This window comes from Capra hircus, chromosome 3, assembly GCF_001704415.2.
Source record: "Capra hircus breed San Clemente chromosome 3, ASM170441v1, whole genome shotgun sequence".
In the NCBI taxonomy this organism is placed as follows: domain Eukaryota; kingdom Metazoa; phylum Chordata; class Mammalia; order Artiodactyla; family Bovidae; genus Capra; species Capra hircus.
Genome location: NC_030810.1, coordinates 62,763,904 through 62,787,663, shown reverse-complemented (window position 1 = coordinate 62,787,663; position 23,760 = coordinate 62,763,904). Strand labels below are relative to the sequence as shown.

At 37.9% G+C, this 23,760-nt stretch overlaps 1 protein-coding gene across 1 annotated transcript in view; it reads left to right on the top strand.

Annotated features, from left to right (window-relative positions):
• ZNHIT6 (zinc finger HIT-type containing 6) overlaps nucleotides 1-16,645 on the top strand; it is a 59,627-nt gene extending 42,982 nt beyond the window's left edge. Inside the window, exons 9-10 of the mRNA XM_005678154.3 lie at nucleotides 11,597-11,721; nucleotides 15,725-16,645. Of these exons, the coding sequence (XP_005678211.2) occupies nucleotides 11,597-11,721; nucleotides 15,725-15,765 (166 nt within the window). The 3' untranslated portion in view covers nucleotides 15,766-16,645. The remainder of the gene's footprint in view (nucleotides 1-11,596; nucleotides 11,722-15,724) is intronic.

The window sequence follows — 23,760 nt, the reverse complement described above, 5'->3', positions numbered from 1 at the left end:
GGCTGCCATATGCATCTTCATTTTTATATTCCTGACAGTGCTGAGTCAGTGACTTTCCCATAGTAGGAATTTAGTCTTAACTCTTTTATTAAGTAGTGTGGTGGTGGTTTAGTTCCTAAGTCATGTCTGACTCTTGTGACTCCAGGAACTGTAGCCTGCCAGACCCCTCTGTCCATGGGATTCTCCAGGCAAGAATACTGGAATGGGTTGCCATTTCCTTCTCCAGGGATCTTCCCAACCCAGGAATCGAACCTAGGTCTCCTGCATTGCAGGCAGATTCTTTACCAACTGAGCCACGAGGGAAGACCCAGTAGGTAGTATACTAATTCATTTAAATATATGTGTGCCTGCTATGTGCTAGGCGTTGATACCACTTTAAAGCAGGGTTCGGACAGCTTTTTTGCGAGTGGCCAGACAGTACAGTTGCAGTTGTCAAGCTGCCACAGTAGCACATAAACAGCTGTAGACAGTACATAAATTACTGTCTGGGTATGACTGTAAGACCTTATTTACAAAAACAGACGATGGACAGAATTTGGCCTGCTGACTGTGTGCCAATTCCTGCGTGCTTCAATTCTCAGTTCTCTAAAATGAGAGAGAAAGATAGATTATTAAAACAACTTCCAAGTATAATGTAAAGTTTCTTTAGAAAAAGCACTTGTTCAGAGAACGGGCTTTTTGATATGTAACCTTGACCTGAAGTATCAATAGGTTAAGATTGATCAAGTCTTTATTTTTCATTTATTCAGTTAATATTCATTGAGTCCCTTCCATATGCCAGCACAGTGCTAAGCCTTAGGAACACATAGACATCTGAAAGACTAGCCCTCAAGATGCTCATAGTTGAGGAATGGAGATAGGTATGTGGTAAATGTTATAATAAATATGTATTTAATAATACGGCATAGCAGAAAACATGGGCATCTTTGCATGTCAGTTTTTGATCGGTACACAGACCAGTTGTCTTCACTCTATTTGCAAAAATCTGCATACAGAGCCAGGAGTTGAGACTTTAAACCCAGACCAAATTAAAATATTGTCTAAGCTTTGATTTCATGAACGTCACAGAAGACATTATTACTCTTTTATGGGGACTACCTATTGTAGTTGAACAGATTCTATTAGTTGTTTCCTACTATGCTGGTTGCTGGTTGTAGTTAATAATGTTGGAACACTTTTTTTTTTTTTTTAAGCAAAAAAGCAACCAGCAAAAGAATGACCTATTTCTCTTGGATGATTTTATTTCCATGCTGAGAGGATGTTTTTTAAATAAGAAACTAAAGTTACTTTACTTTCTTTGGATCTGTAACTTGAAATATTTAAAAATCATTTACTGTGAAGTTAAGAGGTAAGATACTTTCTCCTATGCCCTTTTAGAGAAATTGGTTTTGCCTCCGTAAAGGCCTCAAGTGAGACCCTCCTGACTTCTTTTTTATTTTCACTAACACCCACCCACCAGCAAGCAAAGACCTCCTCCCGCCCACTTCTACCATAAAGCAGAGTGACCCCCCAGCTCAGGTTACTTGCTCAGATTCTGACTTCCTAGACTCTGAATTCTGCCTGCAAGGCACCACCTCTCAGACTTTGTCGATTCTGAGAACCTGGTCTCCTGCCTGTGTCACCTCCAGGTCTCTCCTTGCTTTTCACCTCGCCCAGACACCTACTAGAGAAGGCAGTGACACCCCACTCCAGCACTCTTGCCTGGAAAATCCATGGACGGAGGAGCCTGGTAGGCTGCAGTCCATGGGTTCGCTAAGAGTCAGACACGACTGAGCGACTTCACTTTCACTTTTCACTTTCATTCATTGGATAAGGAGATGGCAACCCACTCTAGTGTTCTTGCCTGGAGAATCCCAGGGACGGGGAAGCCTGGTGGGCTGCCGTCTATGGGGTCACACAGAGTCGGAAACAACTGAAGCGACTTAGCAGCAGCAGCAGACACCTACTGGCTGATTTTGCTCCCTTAGCATAAGCATCTCTCCAACTGATTATTTAACCTGTGTTTCTTTTCTCAGAACATTGCTTCTCAGATTTCAGTGTCCATCATAATTATCTAGGACAGATGAAAATGTTGATTTTCAGCCCGCCTTCAGAGTTTTGGGTTTAGTCAATCTTACACAGAACCTGCATTTTTTAATCTCTGCCTCCTAAGGGACCCTGACAGAAGTTATCCCTGGAACCACATTTAGAAACACTGCCCAGAATGGTAAACTCCTTGAGGACATTTTAAAATCCCATACAAGTATCTAATGTATTTTCTATACAAAAAGTATTTGGTAGATGTTTATGCAGTTGAGTTGTTGAAGTTGTATTAGGATCCAACCAGTCCATTCTAAAGGAGATCAGTCCTGGGTGTTCTTTGGAAGGAATGATGCTAAAGCTGAAACTCCAGTACTTTGGCCACCTCATGCGAAGAGTTGACTCATTGGCAAAGACTCTGATGCTTGGAGGGACTGGGGGCAGGAGGAGAAGGGGACGACAGAGGATGAGATGGCTAGATGGCATCGCCGACTCGTTGGACATGAGTTTGAGTGAACTACAGGAGTTGGTGATGGACAGGGAGGCCTGGGGTGCTGCAGTTCATGCGGTCGCAAAGAGTCAGACACGACTGAAAAACTGAACTGAACTGAGGATGAATTTTTGAAGTCAGATTTTCTACATCTTTAAAGATAGGGTCTGTACCCTTTGCCTAATCAAACTAGTAGTAAGAAACTAAATCTTATTTCAGACTTACAGAGAATGATTGAAAAGTATACTCTGAAGATATTCTAAATAAAAAATTTATAATATACATGTTAAAAGGATTTTTAAAAAAAAATCCTGCCATTAAGGAACTGAAGACCTTTGAACTTAAGATTATTTTGATAATAATGGTATAGAATTAAATGTATATCAGAGAACATTAAAGGAATTCCAGGATTTCTAAGAACGCATTAACTACTTTCAGATGCCTTGTCTTATGTAAATACCCAGAAACCGGTTTTGCCTTTTAGTTAGATCCGTTGAGAATAACTGTGATGAAGGAAGGGTTAGTGACTAACAGCAGTGTGCTCTCTAGATGAGATTACTTAAACTTCCTTTTGTTTCCCTTTTGGAATTTAATTCTAGTAATGAATTCTGCAGAGATAAATGGGGGGAAATCACTTAATCTAAGAATCAGTTGTAAAAAACCTTACAGGTTAGTAGAAGATGCCATCATCAGCACTCACTCGTCTCATTAAGAGATGCATTCCCAGTAAAATTGTGCTTTAAATGTTTGTGATATGTTTTTGTTTTGATCATTTTTGTATTAATAATAATTAAAATTATTCTATCCAGAAGAAATTTTAACATTTAAAGCCTTAAGGTCATAGATAATAAAATGAAATTTTTACCTAACATACACATTTTTGTTATAGGGAAGTATAACTGGGTGATAAGTAAAAGGTTTTCAAGCATGAATGTATTTAGGATAAAATTCTGTGGAAAATTGAAATGGAAGGACAATCAAGGAGAAAGGGAAACCATATAAGATTTCTAACCATTAAGGAAGAACTTGTTCAAACAGTTTTTAAGTTGGTGAGATTCCAGTGAATTTACTTAAGAGTGATATAACTTTTTCACTTTAAATTATCAGTATTTGCACTGCACTACAAATTATGTTCTTTATGATCTGTTTAAACTTGTGAATGAAGATTTTTAAATGAAATTTTAGATGTCTATTTTAAAATGTACAAAAGTATCTTTGTTTTCTAAAATTATTGTAGATTATGATAAGCAGAAAAATGTGAAGACCGTGCATAAGTTTTCCCAAATGGAGACATACACAAATGTTTGCTGCAAGGGTATTTAAAATCAGAGTTAATCTAAAGGCTGCTGGATGTCTTTATGGAACATATAAGTATTAATGACACCCTTTTATTGAGTGCCTCCTACTGTTTTATAAGTACTTTGTTAAGCATTTTATAGACATTACAATTATGTTACACAGTATATACCTTGGGCTTCCCTGGTGGCTCAGTGGTAAAGAATCCTCCTGCACTGCAGGAGATGAGGGTTTAATCCCTGGGTCCAGAAGTTCTCCTAGAGAAGGAAATGTCAACCCATTCCAGTTTTCTTGCCTGGGAAATCCCATGGACAGAGGAGCCTTGTGGGCTACAGTCTATGGGGTCAAAGAGTCAGATACAACTTACCGACTAAACAACAACATACGTACATTATACATCATAAATATGTTTTATTACCCAGAAAGCCCTGACTGCAAATTTGTAACCACTAACTAGTGAAACCTAGGTTCAAACATAGGCACACCTGCTTCCAAAGCCTTGGTATGGTCTTTTCGATATAACACATGGCTCTCAGCACCATAAATGATCAGAGTATACATTCTTGGAAGATGTAGAACTCAACCCCAGTTCTTTGTTATCCATTGCTGGGATTATTGATCATTTTCCATAGTGAGAATCATGAGCAGGATGAGTACGTGCTCCAAATGGTCTTAACCTTTGGCCACATTTTGGATCTAGACTCTAGAACAGAGGAAGCAAGGAATCATTTCAAAACTAGAAAATGTTAGAATCAACGTGAAGAATGTCTGCACACATAAAGAAAATATGTAGCACAGGTTGCTAAATATTTTCATCATCTCACAACACATCCAGTGATGAAATGGGTTTCATGTGTGGCATTCTGCTTGAGGCAGTTTTATGATAAGAATTGTAAACATAGCTTTAGAGAAGTTGACTCTTATTTAGCTCCAGGGAAGCTGAAACTCAGCTGGATGGATGAGTGGTTGAAGTTTCAGCTGCTGTGAACTTGTGAATATTAATTTCACAGAGACTGTACAGAAAAGTAGATCCAAAATGATGACAGTCAAAGTCTTAACAGATGATAAGCCTACAGTTTCCATAGTAATGATCTCATTTCAACTATATACTATTTTGATTATTGATTAAGAGGATTATGTAAAACATAAAAAGTTTTCTCTAAAAACTTGGAAAATAAATTTTAAGTCTCGGCTTGATGTTAATCCACTCATTTTATCCATGCTAGTTACATTATATAATAACTCGTGTTATATACTCTGCAGAGAGAATAACAACATATTGAAATTTCTAGGTCATTCATTTTAGCCAAAGTACCTCATCTCCTTTTCAACCAGACTTCTCACTGAAATTCATAAGTACCAAAACTGAATTCTGTGTGTGTTCCCATATTCTCTATTAATACCTTGTACATGTGATTTCTTCCTAGAAAGCCTTCATCTTTTCATCTCTAGTGAATACCTAATAGTTCACCATTGTATTCCCAGTTCTTAAAACAGCAGCTGGTACGTGGTAGACCTTAGTAAGTATGGGAATAACCAAACAGGCAAATAATTCTATGATGTAGTTAATTCATGAACTGCTTAACATTTAAGCAAGTTATTTGGAGGAACATGATCATATTTTCCAAAGTGATACTTCCTATTGAAGATTGAAGGTGTATAATATTCTTGCATTTAGTCTAGCACCAGAAGAAGGATATGCTTTGTTAACAGGAGAAAGACTACTTAAAATTCCCTGTGTTAATTAGGAGAAAATCCATGCAGGGGGAAGGATTTTTAAGAAACCAGTTAAGGAGGGAAGGAGCTTGAGTTAGCAAATGAAGTGCCTAGATACTACAGGCACCTCTGCAGCCTGAAAGAACATGTGGAGGTGAATAAGGGATAAGAGAGAAGGTTTATTGAGTATCTACTTAGGTTTAGATTTCTATCATGACACGTGTCCCAATGAAATGTGATAGCTTGTTTCTTTAACTGGCACTTCCAATAAACTGTAGGGTTTATTTCTGTGAACTTCCATTACCTAGGAGACTATCTTTATCTTAGTGTTAGTCACTCAGTCATATCTGACTCTGCGACCCTAGTGGACTGTAGCCCTCAAGGTTCCTCTGTCTATGGGATTTCCCAGGCAAGAATACTGGAGTGGGTTGCCATTTCCTTTTCCAGGGGTTCTCCCCAGCCAAGGGTTTGAACCTGTGTCTCCTGCATTGTAGGCGAATTCTTTACCATCTGAGCCACCTTACATAGTAGATACTAAATAAATTTTTGAGGAATTGATTGATGAATGAATGCTAGGGACTGTTGATAACATTTTCATGTGCGTTAATTCTAATGAAGCATGTACTGTATCTCTACAAGATAGGGATTGTGGATTCTGAGGAATTGAGTTACCCAAAGAAACCAAATTACAGTTACAAAGCCAGGATTTGGACTCAGGTATTTTTGTCTACAGAATTTATGCTTTTTTCTACTAACTTGTCCATCATTTAAATGATGAACATAATTCCTGAAAAGTATGTTATTTCCCTGCTAAAGGTGCAAAATTACCTTTGAAGTGCAGAGTCTTATTACTGATACTAGTTTGGCAAGTTACATTTTAGAAACATTTTCACCTATTAGATATAATCTTTACAAGCTAGCTGATGAGCTAGATAGCTTCTACAAGCTAGATAACTTCCATCATTATACTGATGAGGAAAACTGAATACTCTTGAGAAATCAGAGCATGTAAGGATCTGTGATAAGATTGGAACTCAAGCCTTCTGGATTTACGAGTAATTGAGCTTACTACTAATGGCATCTAGAATAAGAGCCTCGTAAAGCCCTCTTTAAAGAATGTTTTAAATTGTGTAGTTGGTCAGTTTATTTCACTACATCCCATAGCTTTCATGTCGTCAATAGACTGGGATCATCTACCTGTGTGTTTCTGAGCTGTAGAGCTTTATGAACGGAGGCAGGTGTCTGCACTGCCCCCTCTCATGACCAGTGCTCCATGCCAAGCATGTGGAGTCTTCATTTACACGTTTACATAAATTACATAAAAGTCCCAAAACAAGGTACAGCAAACTACTGGTTCAACTACTGTTATATTTTTAATATGAAAACTAAATGAAATTAGGTAAGAAAATTTGACTTTGGCAAAACCTGTTTCTAATGTGACATGGACAGTTCGAGTTGCAAAAATTGTCACATGGGAGTATCATTTGGAGAAATTTTAACTAATGCCATTTTCTTTTAAACAGAAGACTTTAAAAAAAAACTGTCTGACCCCTGTATTTAGTTTGGTTTTACATGTGTTAGAATTTATGTATCCTTTTTCCCCCTATTCTGGGTCTTCATTACCAATCTGGTTTCTTTCTTCCTTTTCATTTGGATTTTAAAAACTAGTGTGTTCACTTAATCTGTTCTCTTTCTGCTCTATTGAAATAAGTTTAGTACTTATTTTAAAGGAATTTGATAAGTATGAATCTAAAACATTTAGTTTATAATTGATTACTGAATTCAGTTTATACCAAGATAAGTCATACTTGAAAAACATTTGCCTATAAGATAACAATAAACTGATTTATGTTAAGGCTAAGTCTTTCTAAACACCAAGAGATTCAACTGTGTACAGTTTGCACTTTTAACCTAGAAACCTAAATTAAGAAATAACACACAATATGAAGAATATAGGTTAAGTGCTGCCTTTTGTAGATAAATGTCAAAAAACTTGTACAGTTTTAGAGCTGAAGGGAGCATGGTGATCACCTCACCCAATGACCTTATTTTGTGGTGGAAAAATTCTGTGGCCTCAGGATTGCTATTAAACTGTTAAATTTTGAGAATATTCCATTTTAGTTCACCTGTTTTTTAAGGGGGTGAAAGGGAAGGTGATCTAAGGGTTGTCAGTGGTTAGATAGGAAATAGAGTGGTTTGTGACTCTTCTCTCTTTTTTTTTTAAATCTGTCTCCTTTTGAGTTATGGGAAGTTTAAAAAATCCTAATTTGCTAATAAAGCGCGGAGAAGGAAGTTCAAGAACTTGGCCAGTTTCTTTGAAAGTTAGTAACAGAGCTAAGCTTAAAAGCATACCCTTGAATATCAGTCCCCTTTTACGTATATGATGTCAATCACTGTAATACCTGTTTAGCCTCCTGAGCTGTGCTGCCCTTGCAATGCCCCGTGAAGATGCCTAGAGCTGGGTCGGCTAGTGAGCCTGTGAGAGTAATAAGCAAGTGAAATAACAAGAGGAAATGTCTAAGAGAGTCCCTAAGGGAAAAAGAAAAGACAAATGTTGGTATGTTAATTCTTTCAAACCCAAGTAGTTTGTCTTGTGGTAGTAGAACCCTTTTACTAATGGGAACACCAGAGTTCTTGAAATTTTAAAAAAAAAAAGATGAAGCTTTCACTTAGGATTCAGTGACTTAATGGTTTGCAAAGGAGCTGACTCCTTTTAAAGGTTTTGGGCAGTGCCAAGCTAGACTGTACAGCTTGCCTCTAGATAATGGAAACAGAAGCATTCAAAGTAGTTACAGCCTCTTGGAAGTAAATGTAATATGAAACAATGATTTGAAAGTTGTGAGGAAGGCTGTGAGGCTACATTCTAAAATGCAGAACGCATAAAAAAGTAAGTGTTTTAGTGCTACATAAGTGCCATTCTTCATTATTGAAAATGTTGACTGACTGTTTTGAACTAAAGTTTCTGTAAGAATGCATTGTTATTTTAGGTAAATACAACTGTAAAACTGTGTTCACAGATTAAGTAAATGAGTTAACAATTTCTGTGTTTTATCATTTAGCCCTTATAATATAACTCTCTGAAGTGATACAGTTATTATCTCCACTTTTGAGCATGGAATAGGAATTAGAGAAGTAACTTGTCAGAATCACAGACCAGTAAGAGATGGAGCCAGGACTTTGAGTGTTAGACTCCAAACCCAAGCAACCAGCAAAAGTTACTTCCTCCTTTAACTAAACGCCAGGTCCACAAAACATTATCACATTTCTGTTTAATAGCCTTTCTTTATAAATCAGTTTATATAATTTACTTCCTAATTACTGGCAAATATTAATGGTAGACTAAGAGTAACCACTAGTAAGAAAAATCAAAGAAATTCAGAATTTCAGTGAAGTCTGACCTCTTTTAAGTGACAAACTGGAAAACAGGTCTCCAAGCTGATTGACACTCGATAGCAATATTGCTATGATAAGTTTGCAACATCTTCTAGTAAACAGTAAAATTCAGTGATTCTAATTAAAACCACACAACTGACCAGGTTTATTTTAATTGTTTCACTTTGGAAATCTAGAGAAGCTTAACGAAGATTTAATATTTTACAAAGAAAATACCTAAAACATTAGATATGAACCGAAAATTCTTTACCAAAAATAATTAAATATGTAGAAAACATTCCCTTATTTGGAAAATGTCTCTTAATAGAAGCCTTATGATTCAGTTAAAATGTACAGAAGATAAGTTACCACAAGTGTTTGTAGGATGCCGCTTGAAAACTTCCTATTTGAAAGTTCAAGTCTTACTTTCTCCTAAGAACAATTGAGTTACATCCTTTTTATATTTTACTTTATAAAAGTTAATTGTATACGTCTATATCTAATTCAGTCTCTCTTTTTTGTATAATCACTGTTAACTTAAAAGAAAAAATTTGGCTTGTTTCAAATGGAAATAACGTGCAAAAGATGTGAAACATTTATTCCTTGAAGGCTGGAACCACTTTTAAAATATCGTAAACATGTCTGTATTATATTACACAGGGAAAAGAATGCACACGTTCTGTGGCCTATGGGCACGAGGGTGACTAGTTTAGGAAAACTGATGTTTTGCATTTCAAGTTTCTTTTCTACAGATAAAATATTCTGTGATTCTAAAGTGAAGAATTTAATTGTGGTCATGCAAACATAAGTAAAGTTTTGGTTTACAGTTGTTTTCTCACTTGTCAGTCATTTCTTAAAAAGAAATCAGTTTTTGTAGTGGGCTCAGCTTTGCATTTTGTGAAGAAATTCTGTTTTCCCTCATTGAAAAACTAGTGCATGGGACAGAGTTAGCATACAGAGGAATCGCTACACCAAGAGTGTAGTGTGCTGCCTGTCTCCAGTCAGCTGCATGCAAAGTGTGGTGCAAACAGTTTGTTGCTAATTAAGAAATACCAAAATTTGAATGTTTTACTCTTAAAATTACAGCAGATTCAAATGTATCTCAATAGCAGCCTCACTCTTGATCACTGATATTTCAGTGTACTTTCTTGAGTGGAAGGAAGGAGGATGGTGTTCCAGCTGTCAGGCCTGGTATCTCTTGGTATATGTGCTTTGCATGTGAGTCTCATCTGTCATCTGTGGAGATAAGAGAAAAAAAGTTGGAGAGCTTCTGCACTACACTGGTGGAGGTTCTGAGGTTTTTCCTCTTTGTCATGACGTGATAGTCACATGTCAGCACATTCTCTTAAACAGCTCCTAATGAGCTAGCTGAAATTCTTCTACCTCAGAGAGCAAGCAAGGAAGAATGCTAGGGGCATATATCTTTAATCAACTGAAAAAAAAATTGTTTTTAAATGATGACTTGAGAATTTCATACTTTAAGGACTAGATAGTGAAGTCGCTCAGTCGTGTCCAACTCTTAGCGACCCCATGGACTGCAGCCTACCAGGCTCCTCTGTCCATGAGATTTTTCCAGGCAAGAATACTGGAGTGGGTTGCCACTTCCTTCTCCAGGGGATCTTTCCGACTGCGGGATCGAACCCGGGTCTCCCGCATTGTAGGCAGACGCTTTACCGAATGCTTTACTGTCTTTAGGGAATATTAACATCTAATTTCCTGTGACACATTTACTGGCTTATGTCATAGTGAAAATGTGTCTGACTCTGCGATCCCATAGGACTATACAATCCATGGAATTCTCCAGGCCAGAATACTGGAGTGGGTAGCCCTTCCCTTCTCTAGGGGATCTTCCCAACCCAGGAATTGAACCCACATCTCCCACATTGCAGGCAGATTCTTTACCAGCTGAGCCACAAGGGAAGCCTAAGAATACTGGAGCCTAAGAAAACTGGAGTGGGTAGCCTATCCCTTCTCCAGCGGCTCTTCGCAACCCAGGAATTGAACTGGGTTCTCTTGCATCGCAGGCAGATTCTTTACCAACTGAGCTATCAAGAAGCCCAAAAAGTGCAAGTCACTCAGTCGTGTCCAACTCTTTATAGATAAACTCCATATTTCTTATATTTTGTGCTTTTACCTCATTCATAAACTCAAACCTTTTTTTTTTTTTAATTTCAAAATAAAGGAAAGCCAGATTTAATTATATGGTAATATAAATTTTGGGAAATATAATTTAGAATTAAATTTTTACAGAGTATTTTATAGCCAGTTATTTTACTGCCCTATATTACTATAAACTATCAGGGCTGGTTGTTTGGTTATCTTTTAAGGCTCAAACTAAATATATTTGAGGAATTTGAGTTTTTAGCTAGTCAGTATTGTATCCAAGAAAAATTAATGACACATCAAATATAGCTATTATATAAAAGCCTTTATCCCTTAAGATGAAAATGAATAACTTATTCTAGAGCTTTCCTAATATCAATTTATTTGATATGCTTTTGATTTACTTTGGGATCTCATAATAATAGCTCTTTTACTCAACTTTCTTAGTGGTGGTAAACTTACTATATTATAAGGAAACAGCTATTGAATTATTGTCATCTCCATGTAAAATTTTTTAATATAAGGAACTCATTTTATTTATTTATGAATGACTTCAAATAAAAGGGTATTTTTATTTTTATTTTGCTTTTTTTCTAAAAGATATTATGAGCTGGATCCTGACAAAAGTCTCCTTGACAATTTGAGGGGCAAAGTGATCATTGAGTACCCGACATTACATGTAGTATTAAAAGAACACAGTAATGACATGAAAGTTCTTCACCAAGGTGAGTGTAAATTTCTTCCTGGTAACTTTTAAATAACGGGTGAAATTGAAACAGTTACGTGATTGTCTTTATATATTTTTCCACTGTATTTACACACTTAACTGAATTTCCTCTGTAACTACAGATAATGCTATAAAGAAAAATATGATTGAGCTGTTGCTTCTGTCCTGTTTGAGAGCTTATAAGCTTTTATCAACTTAAAATGAATGAATCATTGAATGTCTGCCTCTAAAAAGATGTCCTTTGCCTCTTTGGAATTTTTTGTATTTTGTCTTTTTCTAAGGTAATAATCTTTAAGTAACAATCTGTCTAAGATCAGATAAATTTATTCCCTAGTTAAAACTCCTTAGAGATTCCTAAAATGAGAGATCACAAAACATTTTTAGTATTCTATACTTTTCCCTCTTTGATGAGTAGTGAAGTTGGGAGGAAGTACCAAAACTGGAAATGGTATGTGTAAAATGTTCGTATATAAGGTGACTTATCCGTATTTGCAATTACTGTTGAAACTAATTATGTAGCTGAATGTAAATTCTAAAAGATGAATAAAATTTAAAAATTACTTCTAAAAAGAAAAAGAAGTTACTTACCTTAACTCAGAACCACTAGATAGCACTTTCAGCTAAGAATTATAGGTACAGGCCGAGTCTCATTGTAACTCCAGAGAAACATAAAATCCTTGGATTAGAAATATATGGTTCAGGTTTTATTGTTATACCAGCATTATAGACTCTTAATAGGCAATTTCCTTTGTTGTAAGGTCTTCTCTGTATATGTGTATGGTAGCTTTTTTCCTTTGTGAAAGTTAATAGAAAAAAATTTTTTAAACTAGCCAAACTTTGTTAGTGCCACAATTTGAAGCCAAATTTTTAATTGGCAAACATGAAGTTTCTAATAATCAATTAGCTCTCTAAATCTTTAGGTTAATTCTTGACTTTATGTTTTGGTGTTTTTTTTTAATAATTTGAGAACATCCATTTTTATTTTTTCAAATTAAATTAGAAATTTCAGTACTAAATGGCCAGTTTCACTTTTTTTTTTTAAACTGTGTTATACCTTTCTTTTTCCTTAATATAATTCACATAGCTCTCTCTCTCTCTCTAAATGTTGGTTTCAGGGAAAGTTGTTTAGTAATATGGGTTACTAGCCAGAGCAAACATTGTCTGTGTAAATAAACACAGCACACACAGCTCCTCTTTCACCTTGTTTAGGAATGCACATTGAAGTAAGGCTTCCTGTCACGAAGCAAAAAGAAAAGGCTACTTTTTGTAGTGTACTTGGAACCCTGTGAAGTAAAATTTGGTATTTTTTGGTGGTTGTTCGATATTTGACTTATTTACACGAACCTCAAGTGACTTGCGCTTTCAGTATAGAGGATTATTTAGAGCTGCTGTGGCAGAGAACTGAAGAGGACCTAGCAGGATTTTAAGGACCACATCAGTGCTGTCACATCGTGAATACATGGACTCTAAAAATACTGCCAGGTTTTCCTATAGATGCATTTCTTTGTGTAAGCACCTCAAGGTGTCTTTTTCTTTGTACATTCTCACAGCACTGGATATTCTACAGGGTGGTCCCTTAGTGCGGGGGTTGGGGGGGGGCAGAGGGAGGCAGAAAGGGGGTGTTATATAAGAACGGGGCATTTTCTTTGGAAAGCCTTGAAATTTTTTCTCTCTCCAGAGGCAAAAAAAGTTGGATTTTGATCTCGAGTTCATAGCAAAGGTGTTTCTCTTCTAGTTTGGGGAATGTGTATTTCTGGCCTGGGATTCAGTTGTTTTCACATTTGATGATTGTTAAAATGTTTGTTATGAGTATAGATGGCCATAGTTTATTTTTTAAAAAGTCTGCCTCCATCTATGGACAATAGACAAGTTTTGTTTGCTTTTGGCTTTTTATGAAATGGAAAAGGTTAAGCAGTTAATGTAGCCCCACTGGATTGGAGGTGTAGAGTGCTGTCCCCACACCTTGTATCAGTCCAGTGGGAAGTGTTCACAATGGTGTTTCTTGTCTCACAGGTCCTGTTTGCCAAACTTAGCTGGTAGATTTAAATGACACAGTAAAGGCATGCTACATTTCAGACTAAGGGAAAAAGAAAGAATGGAGCTCCATTAAAAGAAGAAAACTGGGCAACTTCAGTAGGCAGCAAAAGGAAAAGCATCCCAAACTACAATACCAAACAGGACAAAGCCCACTAACTTAAAACTTAGCAAAGTATTTTTCTCTAATATAACTCAGAATCACAGACTACTTCTGCCTTTTTAGGTTTCTCAGGTGGCGCTGCCAGTACTGAGACTTAAGAGGAAGATCCCCTTGGAGGAGGCCATGGCAACCCACTCCAGTATTCTAGCCTGGAGAATCCCTTGGACAGAGGCGCCTAGCTGGCTATGGTCCATAGGGTCTAAAAGAGTCAGACACAACTGAAGTGGCTTAGCATGCACGCACACAACCCAAAAATGATTACTTGAATTAGTGAAAATACTAACATAGAAGTTACTTACCTATCAGTCCTTTCTTATTTATTTATTTTGACCATGACATGAGGCTTGTGGGATTTTAGTTCCCCAACCACGGATTGAACCTGGGCCCTCGGCAGTGAAAGCACTGGGTCCTAATCACCAAACCATCAGGGAATTCCCACATCAGTCTCTTCTTGGGCCAATAAATCCTTTCTTCCATTCTCCTGCCTCACTCCTGCTTAACCCCTACCCCCACCCCTTTCTGTTTCTGTGTGTGTGTGTGTGTGTGTGTGTGTGTGTGTGTGTGTGTGTGTGTGGTGCGGTGGGGTGGGGCGGGGCGGGGGGGCAGTGGGATGGGGATGGAGTTCAGGCCGTCTTTACAGCGCGGCAACTTTACAGTGCAATAAGGTCTATAATGGTTTCAATCCGGAGAAAGCCAGAGGAGAAGACGAGTAACTTGTATTATCATGGAGAGAGACCTGAAGGACTCTGCTAGGATCTTTATGAACTTCTACAAAGATCAAGACCATATCTTGGGTATAACCTATTTCAATGCCTTCCTTGTGAAAATGACCCTATGGACACCAGTTTGGTTGCTGGTACAATGTTACATCTAGGTACCATTGACAAACCCAGGGAACTTGGCAATTGGAATATGAAGCAAGATCCAAATTTATGGTTCTAACATCACCTCTTATTAGCTGGGTCCTTGGCATTCACTCTGCCTCTGAGCTTTATTTTCCTTACCTACACAATGGAGATAAAGGGCTATAAGCCTCAAGCAAATAATCTGTATTTTAACCTTAACAGTTTTCAAAGTGTTTATGTGCCATTTCCTTTTAGCTTCCCTGTACAATAAAATAAAGAGAGCAGTTATTCTGGTTCCCATTTTGCAAATTGAAAAAAAAAAACCAGTCTATAAGTTGGAGTAGCTTACAGTTATATTAATTCAGTATACATGCTACACTGGGGAAATAAATATAGGAGAGAAAGGCCCAGTGTCTATCCTCATGGAACTCTGCGTTAGTGAGTAAATCATAGTTTTGCTGTAGTCAAGACAGCTCCTTTAAAGGAGCTCCATTTCTGCTCTCAGTCTCCTTTCCTGTGAAAAGAAGGAGATGGCGATTAGCTAGTCTTCTGTCAGCCCACATTCATTCAATATACACTGACCCTCAATTTTAAGTTTAAAAAAAATCCTGGAAAAATTTATCCCAACCACACTTGGCCAGCCTGAGTGATAATAGTGGTCTGTCCAGTGGTGCAAGTATCGGATCCTACCCACACTGTGAAGTGACCATTCCTGAGTCTTCCACAGAGGCAGGAAGGATGTTACCTCACAAAATATAATTGCCACTTTCAGACATCATTTCTGTATTTATTGTGGCCAGAATTGTATATCTCAGCTGCCTGGGACATGACATGGTTTGTCTGTCCCCATGAGCAGTGCTGTTGGTATGAATCAGAAGGGAGGAGAGAAGAGGGAAAAACAGAACAGGCTAAACAGAAACAGTATACACACTTGACTGTATGTTTCCTTATTTTTTCAGTGAAAAGTGAATCTACTAAGAACATTGGTGATGAAAATTGAGCACTTCTTTTGGAGGAAGAATGTGACAGTACCCAGATAGTGGCAGAGGACCTTGTTGGAAGATTTGGGGGTGCTTTCTCTTGGTCATTGGAAAGTTTTGTTTCTCTGAAAACTGATTAAACCATCTTGGAAAAAAAAAATGTTTTAATGTATTTTCTAGCTTCCTGAATTGACTTGTAAGGCTCAGACTTTAATATGCTTTATTCTGTAGGCTGAAAACTGTTGTTAGTTTGATCCAAGGATCCTGCGTTAGCCAAAAGTTGGCATTCTCTTTAGCGGGACCTCACTAAAGAAGGGCCATATGGCACACCATCTAGCCACAGGAGGACTGGTCTCTCAGATGCCCATTCTTGTCCTTGGGATTTGTATGTAACTTAACCTCTTGAGACAACTGAATGGATCTTTTATACTTGGGTGGCACCTGGTATGATGTCCTATGTAAAAGGTTGTATAAGTACTAGGAACTGCTATTTCTTACAGTCAGTTCAGAAAAGCAGCGGCTCCGCATTGTTGTTTGAATCATCAGTGCTCACAAATCTGGCTTTCCTTGTCCACACAGTGAGCTGTGTCTTACTGTGAATTCTGTGCCTTGCACCCCATTTCGACTCTCCTCTTGACATCACCACACAGGGTGTTGTGATGAGCAGTTTTACGCTGTGTTTGGAAACATCTAACAATAGCTAAAGAAGAAACACTTGGAACTCTTCAAAGTGCTTTTGGAATGTGTATGTGTATTTATGTATATACATGATTTAATTTATACCTTATGGCAGCTCTATATACATTATGATCTCACTTATTAAAATTAAAGTTTCCTAGTTTTACTGGAATTTATAGTTATGAAATTGCAATATGACTATAAAAGATTATTACATCTGTATTGCATCTGTGTACCTAACGGTTAAGAAAACAAATGATAAAATTGAATATCAATGAAATTCGTTTTTAGTTTACAATTAGGAAAAGTTTTAGACCAAAAAGAAACCAGAGATATTCATTAAAAGAGACTTGGAAAAATTAGAAATATGAAGAGATAATGAGAACATTATTATAAGCACAGAAGAAACTTGTAGAGTACGAATATATGTAACTTGGGGTAGAAATTGGAGAAGAGCATCTGAAGATAGTCATGGCCCAAAGACCTTTGATACAGAGTAGTGGTGGAAATGTGATTCATAGACACTAAGGGTTAGGCGTTTGAAAAATACATACACTTCCTAAAGCAGCTTCAGGGATCTTCTCCCTATATATAGTAAAAGCTTTGTGTAGAATTATGTTTTTCACAATAATTACTGGATTGACAACTAAATGGGATTTCACAATCTTAACAGTGAGATTTATCTTCTTGAGACAGGCAAGAAAGAGAATGAATTGAATCAAACGTGTCACAGAATTGTTATTGGGAAAAATGGGATAAAGTACACAAAAAGAACATGTGATCTGAGTATCAGGGTGGAGAGGAATTTCCTGACAGTGAAATCTGTTATGATGTGTCTCATTTCCAAGAAAAGTGTTGAGTTCCATCCCGTCTAGAATTTAAGTTAAAAAACTGGACAAAAACCAAAGGATTTATCCTGTACTTTCCCTCCCCAGGAGGGGAAAAAAAAAAAAAAAAACAGAAAAAACCCCACATGATCTATTGCATCTTTACCATATCTGTTGTCTAGAATTCTGTTAGACTTTAAATTAGGGACTATTCCTTAGGAAAGAATATAGCTGCTGCTGCTGCTGCTGCTGCTGCTGCTGCTGCTGCTGCTGCTGCTGCTGCTGCTGCTGCTGCTGCTGCTGCTGCTGCCGCCAAGTCGATTCAGTCGTGTCCGACTCTGTGCGACCCCGTAGATGGCAGCCCACCAGGCTCCTCCGTCCTTGGGATTCTCCAGGCAAGAATGCTGGAGGGTTGCCATTTCCTTCTCCAATGCATGAAAGTGAAAAGTGAAAGTGAAGTCTCTCAGTCGTGTCTGACTCTTTGCTACCCCATGGACTGCAGCCTACCAGGTCCAGGCAAGAGTACTGGAATGGGTTGCCATTGCCTTCTCCAAAGAATATGGCAGAGTTCCCTTAATATAACTATCAGATCATTGGATTAATATGCACATTTATTCCCACAGAATTTACAGTAAACGTGTTGTAGTGAATAACTATGTCAACTGCTTGGATGGGGTAAACTGGGAACAATTCACTGAGAGCCCTTTAAGTTTGTAGTATTAAAACCCAATTTCTGTTTTAGAGGCCTTCACCATTTTGGATTCCTGACAAATTCTGATGAATAAACAAACTCCCTGACCCATGTTAAGTTCAACATCCTGCATTTCATTCACAAACCATATTTTAAAAGGAGAAAGGCTCCACCTGGCCTTCTTTATTTTTTAAACAATGATTTCAAAGGGAAGGTAGTCCTTTCATAATTGCTAATTATTACATATGGGGTTAATAGACATAAATTTACAGTAAACAAAACTTGCACCTGTTCATATTATAAATAGGAATTAAAGAGAGTTACTGTAATATTCCTAAGTGTAGTTGAGCCAATTTGTTTCAGTGTAGCAAGTGATAGGATTCAGGTTTCAGGATGTTAGTGAAATGCTAAACATATAATGCCAACAATTTATATGTTTTGTTTAATTTCTTTGGCATATACAGTGTGTTGTGCCTGACTTTATATCAGGCATTAAATTTTAAGTAAAGATAACCTAAGCTGCTTTTATTTAGTCATAAATTACTGTATTAAAATGTGGTAGGTTTATTTTCAGATAAGTATTGAATACTTTTATTAACCAATCATCCTTCAACTGCAAGTGTCAAAAACTCAAACTAGTGTCAGCATGAAAGGCAGTTTATTGATTCCTATGCTGGGAAATCCAGGCATGACTGGGTCCAAACAACAAAGAAGCCCTATGTCTTTCCATCTCCCATACTTGACCCTGTTTTTCTTTTTTTTCCATGGATTGGTTTTCTTTCCCAGGCAAACTTTCTCTTTGGGGATGCCCACTTTGCACTAAGGTGAGGATAGTAGTTACATCATCATACAAAGCTTGGCAACAAGTTATGTAAAACTGGGGGTAAGAACTTTCATTTTAACCAGATTAGATCACATTCTATCCCTGAGCTGATGAGGAGTTCCCCCAAAGGAAGGGGAAATTACCAGAAAAAGGAAGGGTGTAGGAACTGTAGAGGAAAGGTGGTTCCTGAGAATACAAAAGAAACAAACAGATGTCCATTGCACATTTATTGGAATTTGAGTAGCAGGGGGTTACTGATTTGAAATCACATAAGGAGTAAAATTCAGAATTAATCTGCAGGGCTTCATTGGCTTTAACTAGAGATTTTAGTTCCTACTTGTGCCATTGCTGCTGAGCTGCCATTATAGGCTTTTTTTTTTTTAATGCTTCCCATTTGTGTTTGACATTATGTTGGTACTGGTTTGATCAGATGCACTGCACCAGTCTGTTTCCAAGATGGATTTGGAAATTGCCCGTTTCATCAACATATGACAAATACTGATTTTGAAATTAAGAGTCTACTGGAGGATAATGCTTCAAAAAAATGAAGACTATTTTAGTAAAAATAGACCCTTAAACCTCTGAGGATCTGTACTTCATTACAAAATATTTTCTTTTAACTTTGGTCAGCTGAAAGCTATCTAAAGTATGTGTGCATGTGTTCTTTAAAATGAACTAAAATGTGGACAGTTTTCCATATTGAAGTGTGATGAGCTGCACTCATTTTGAACTTCATAACCAAATGCATCCTTTAGCCTTTGATAAGCTGCTATACAATTCTATCGCCAGTTTTGTTTTCTTAATGAATACAATACCACTTACTCTTCATGACTAGGCCCCAACCTAATTTTACAGCCATTTCTTTCCTGTATCTCCACCCTTTAACTTCAGTCTCATAAAACAACAAAAATGCTACCATATATACATCCCAAGCATTTCCCCACTGAAGTGCATTTCTCCTTGTTCATAATCTCCATATGAGCATATTCTCCCTACCCTCTGAAACTCAGCTTGACCAGTCACGGCTGTGAGCCTCTCATGTAGAACCCATAGTTACGTTCACACTGCATGCATCTCCTGAGAGGCAGATGCTCATGCCACACTGCCTGTTGAGTGTTTTTAATATCACACTGATAATAAGGTTAAACTAGCATATATTAATAGCTTACTAAATACCACGCACTATTCTGACAATTGTGAGCCAGGCCTATGTCTGTCTTGTACATCTAAGAAAATAGCAGGAGCCCAGGAATCTCTGATAGTCAGTGCCCGTCTCAGCACCCTTCTCTGAGACTAACTCACCCTCTGCCTCCCCACTTTCTGAGACAGCCTACCATCTCACCCACCTTCACCCTGAGTTCCTCGCCTCGACCAAGAGTTGCAATTTGAGCCCACGTGCATTTGTGAACAGGGGCTCAGGTGGAAAATGAAACTGATTCATGTTATGGTAGACAGCATTATCAATGGGGTTTACAATAAATCCATTTTACAGATGAGAAAACCAAGGCAATAGAGGTTCAAACTTATCCTTAGATCACACTGTTAAATGATGAATGATGGGTGTTCGATATTTTCCTTCTCTTAATTCCTCTCAGAACCTGGTATTATCTTTCTTCCTATCTATATAATTATTGCTCAAACTGTTGTTTAACTGGTCTTGAAGGCCAAATCTGTGGTTGATAATTATGGCACAATATCAAGCAGTTTCTGGCATAAAGTAAGATCTCAGTAAAGATTGGATATTGAGATAAGTTGGGAGAAGTAGGGAAGCTCTCTAGGTTGAAAACAAATTTTTAAGGCACCGTTCTAAGCACGTTAAAACTGTTAATCACTGATTCTTCACAGTCCGGTGAAGTAAGTACTGCTGTGTTTCATTGACTCCACAGTGTCATTAGTGATAAAATGTGCCATTTTATTAACAGAAAACAATGCTGCCAATTAAATTGTGACAATGCTTTTTAGAAAATTTAGAATGCTTATGCAAAAAGCTCTTTTAGGAGTTTCAATAAATCTCAGACTTTGTCAATTATAAGCCATACCATTTTGTATAGCACTAAGAATAAAAATACATGGCTCAACAAATTGTATGACACATCCCGACTTGAGATGTTAAAATATGGAAAAAATAGCTAGAATTGATGTAATGTGATATTGAGACAAGCGTATCATTCTGTGCTTATATTTTAAACAAGTGAAATTAACTGGGTAAGGCATTCCTAAAACTTCACGGTCTGACCTTTATGACTCAGACCACATGATGCACCAATTCTGAATGAACTGCTCCGCCACTGTCTGTGCAATTTCCTTCAGAGTCACTGACACCCATTCTGCAAGTTCTTATGCTGGTGTTTTCTTAATCAGAAGGTATTTAGCAGAAAAGTTTTGATCAACTGTTATTAAGACAATGGTCTGTGGAATGAGGGCTTCCCAGGTGGCATAGTGGTAAAGAATCTGCCTGCAATACAGAAGACACTAAAGACATGAATTTGATCCCTGGCTTGGGAAGATCCTCTGGAGGAGGAAAGGGCAGCCCCCTCCAGTATTCTTGCCTGGAAAATTCTGACAGAGGAGCCTGGCAGGCTCCAGTCCATGGGGTCACAAAGAGTCAGACACTGACACCCATTCTGCACGTTCTGATGCTGATGTTTCCTTGATCTAAAGGTATTTAACAGAAGGATTTTGGTCAGCTGTTATTAAGACGATGGCCTGTGGAATGAAATATTGAAAGATTGCTGATGTCCATTTGTGCCACCAGAAACAACCACATATGCACGAGGATTGTCAGGTACATCATGACTATGGCCTGGCCACCAGCCTTTTTTAAGGCCCTAAAGATTTCAAGAATGTTAAAATGTGGGTTCTAGTGTCAATAAAGTACAGTACCATCATCCCCATTTTATATAGGAAAGGAAATTAAGGTCCAAACCAGATGGGTTACATGGAAATGAACTAGGCAGGCCACGATTTAAACCAAGGCAAGACGGGCTTCAGAGGTCATGTCCTTAACCATTAGGTTAATTGGACTCCTGGATGGGCTCTGCCCAGGTCATCAAGTCATCCTGAAGTCATACTATGTTTCATAATGATTTCGAGATGTTATTACAGTTTACTGCTACTTAAAAATGGATAATTATTTTAATAAGCTACTTTACCTAAAGAATTTTTTGAAAAAGTAGGACAGTTTCTTCAGAGTTTGTGAAACCGCTTTTCTTGGAGGTTTTTCTCGCCGTTGATGGACAGTGTGCTGTTTCTCCTAATGTTTTCAGTTCCTGTCTTGAGTCTTTCATCCATGTTACTCATATTTTGCTGGTTTGGGCATAAAAACTTCAATCACTTCAGTTAGTTTGAAACCAGCTGCTAATGCTAGTGCCAGTTTCTTTCAGTGAAATCCAAGATGTTAGTATCAAGTCTGTTTCACTGTCCATGATGGATTGTGCACCACTGTACTGAGCACTGCTCAGAGGTGTTACAACCGACCTCAGGGAACATGGCTGTCCAGGACTATATGGTAAAGGGAGCCCACATGGAAAGGAATAAGGACACAAAGACAGCTGCTAATGATTGTCGAGTTGACCTTATGTTGAGCTGCGGCAGGAACGTGTGCTTGGCACGCTGGTGAATCCAACTGAGAGCTGCTGGGCATTGCCTCAGGACAGGACAGGCTTGGGCAGCTAGGACAACCATAGGGGAGGAGGTGTAATCTCAGGACCTGTTGGAAATCTTGAGAATGACTTCCAAAGTGGAAATGGGATAGTTGGAGAAAATCCATGAAAAGACAGAAGCCTTGTAAATAGTGAAATGTGAGTCTTAATTTCATGAAAGCGTGTTCAGGCTCTAAACTATATAACCAAGGAGAGTAAGCTAAGCCTCTTGATTTTTAAAAGAAATTTCCATCCCCCTTGGGTAGGTAATGCAGTGTTCATCAAATAACTGTTTCACTTTGTATCTCAGAAAAGCTTTCTTTCTCCCAGTTTTCTGCTAAGTATTCTCAGTTATTTTTACCATGAGAAGAGATTGTCCCATATCACCTCTTGGTATGATTTCTTTTGGCTCTCTGAACAGTTGATTCTAGTTTAAGTCTATACAGTATGATTCTGTGGTGCAAAGACAGTCCCTGAAGCCCAATAACTTCTTATTTTTCCTAGAACCCTGTGGTCCTATGCTTGACTGCTGCTCTGTGTTCCTAAAGAAAAACAGGAGCGTCTGATCTCTGTGTTTTGAAGTTTTAGCAGTTGGTTAACCAGATGCTGTGATGTTGTGCTTTGGCACCCCCGCCAATGTAGAAGAAAGAGACAGCAACTTTTTCCATGTTCCTGACAGATTGGAAGGTGTTTTTTCAAATCGCCTGCTTCAGATCTCTCCCTGGAAAGGTTGGTCAGTTGTTCAGCCAACAACCTTGGCCTGCACAACGAGTGCAGCTTAGAAGCCTGTAAATAGTTCCTGCCACATTTGGACCCTCACAAACAAAACTTCTAAGCATTGGAAATGGAAAACTTGAGGTGGCCAGGAAACCAAGTGAGAGCAGGCATCCAGTCTTCCAGGTATTGAATTAATGCGACTCTGCAAGAAGGAAGCTACTGTTTGTGGCTGACCTGTGTGTGGACAGTCAAAGGGAAAGCATGATCCAGGTGTTCTTTTCTCACTTTCTTAAGTGCCAAGACCTGTTGGGAGGTTTGGTTTGATTTTCTTTTTTCCTAAGCAATCAAATCTTCCTTTCCCCTACCAAACTTCCGTGCCCCTCAGGAGTATGAAGGACAGCAAGTTCTTTCTTAACCCATCAAACAGTACTTAATTTGAAATCCTATAATTTAGTCTATTCAAAAGGACTTTAAAATATTTTGTAATCTCCTTTAGTCCTGTTTAAGATTTCTCCGAAGGGTGGTAATGAATCTGTAAAGCTTAGGCCAGGTGATGGTCTAAGTATAAGTTAAAAATTGTGGTAAAATGTGTTGTTTGCTACTCAACATGCATCCCCATTCTCAGAACACTACCTTGA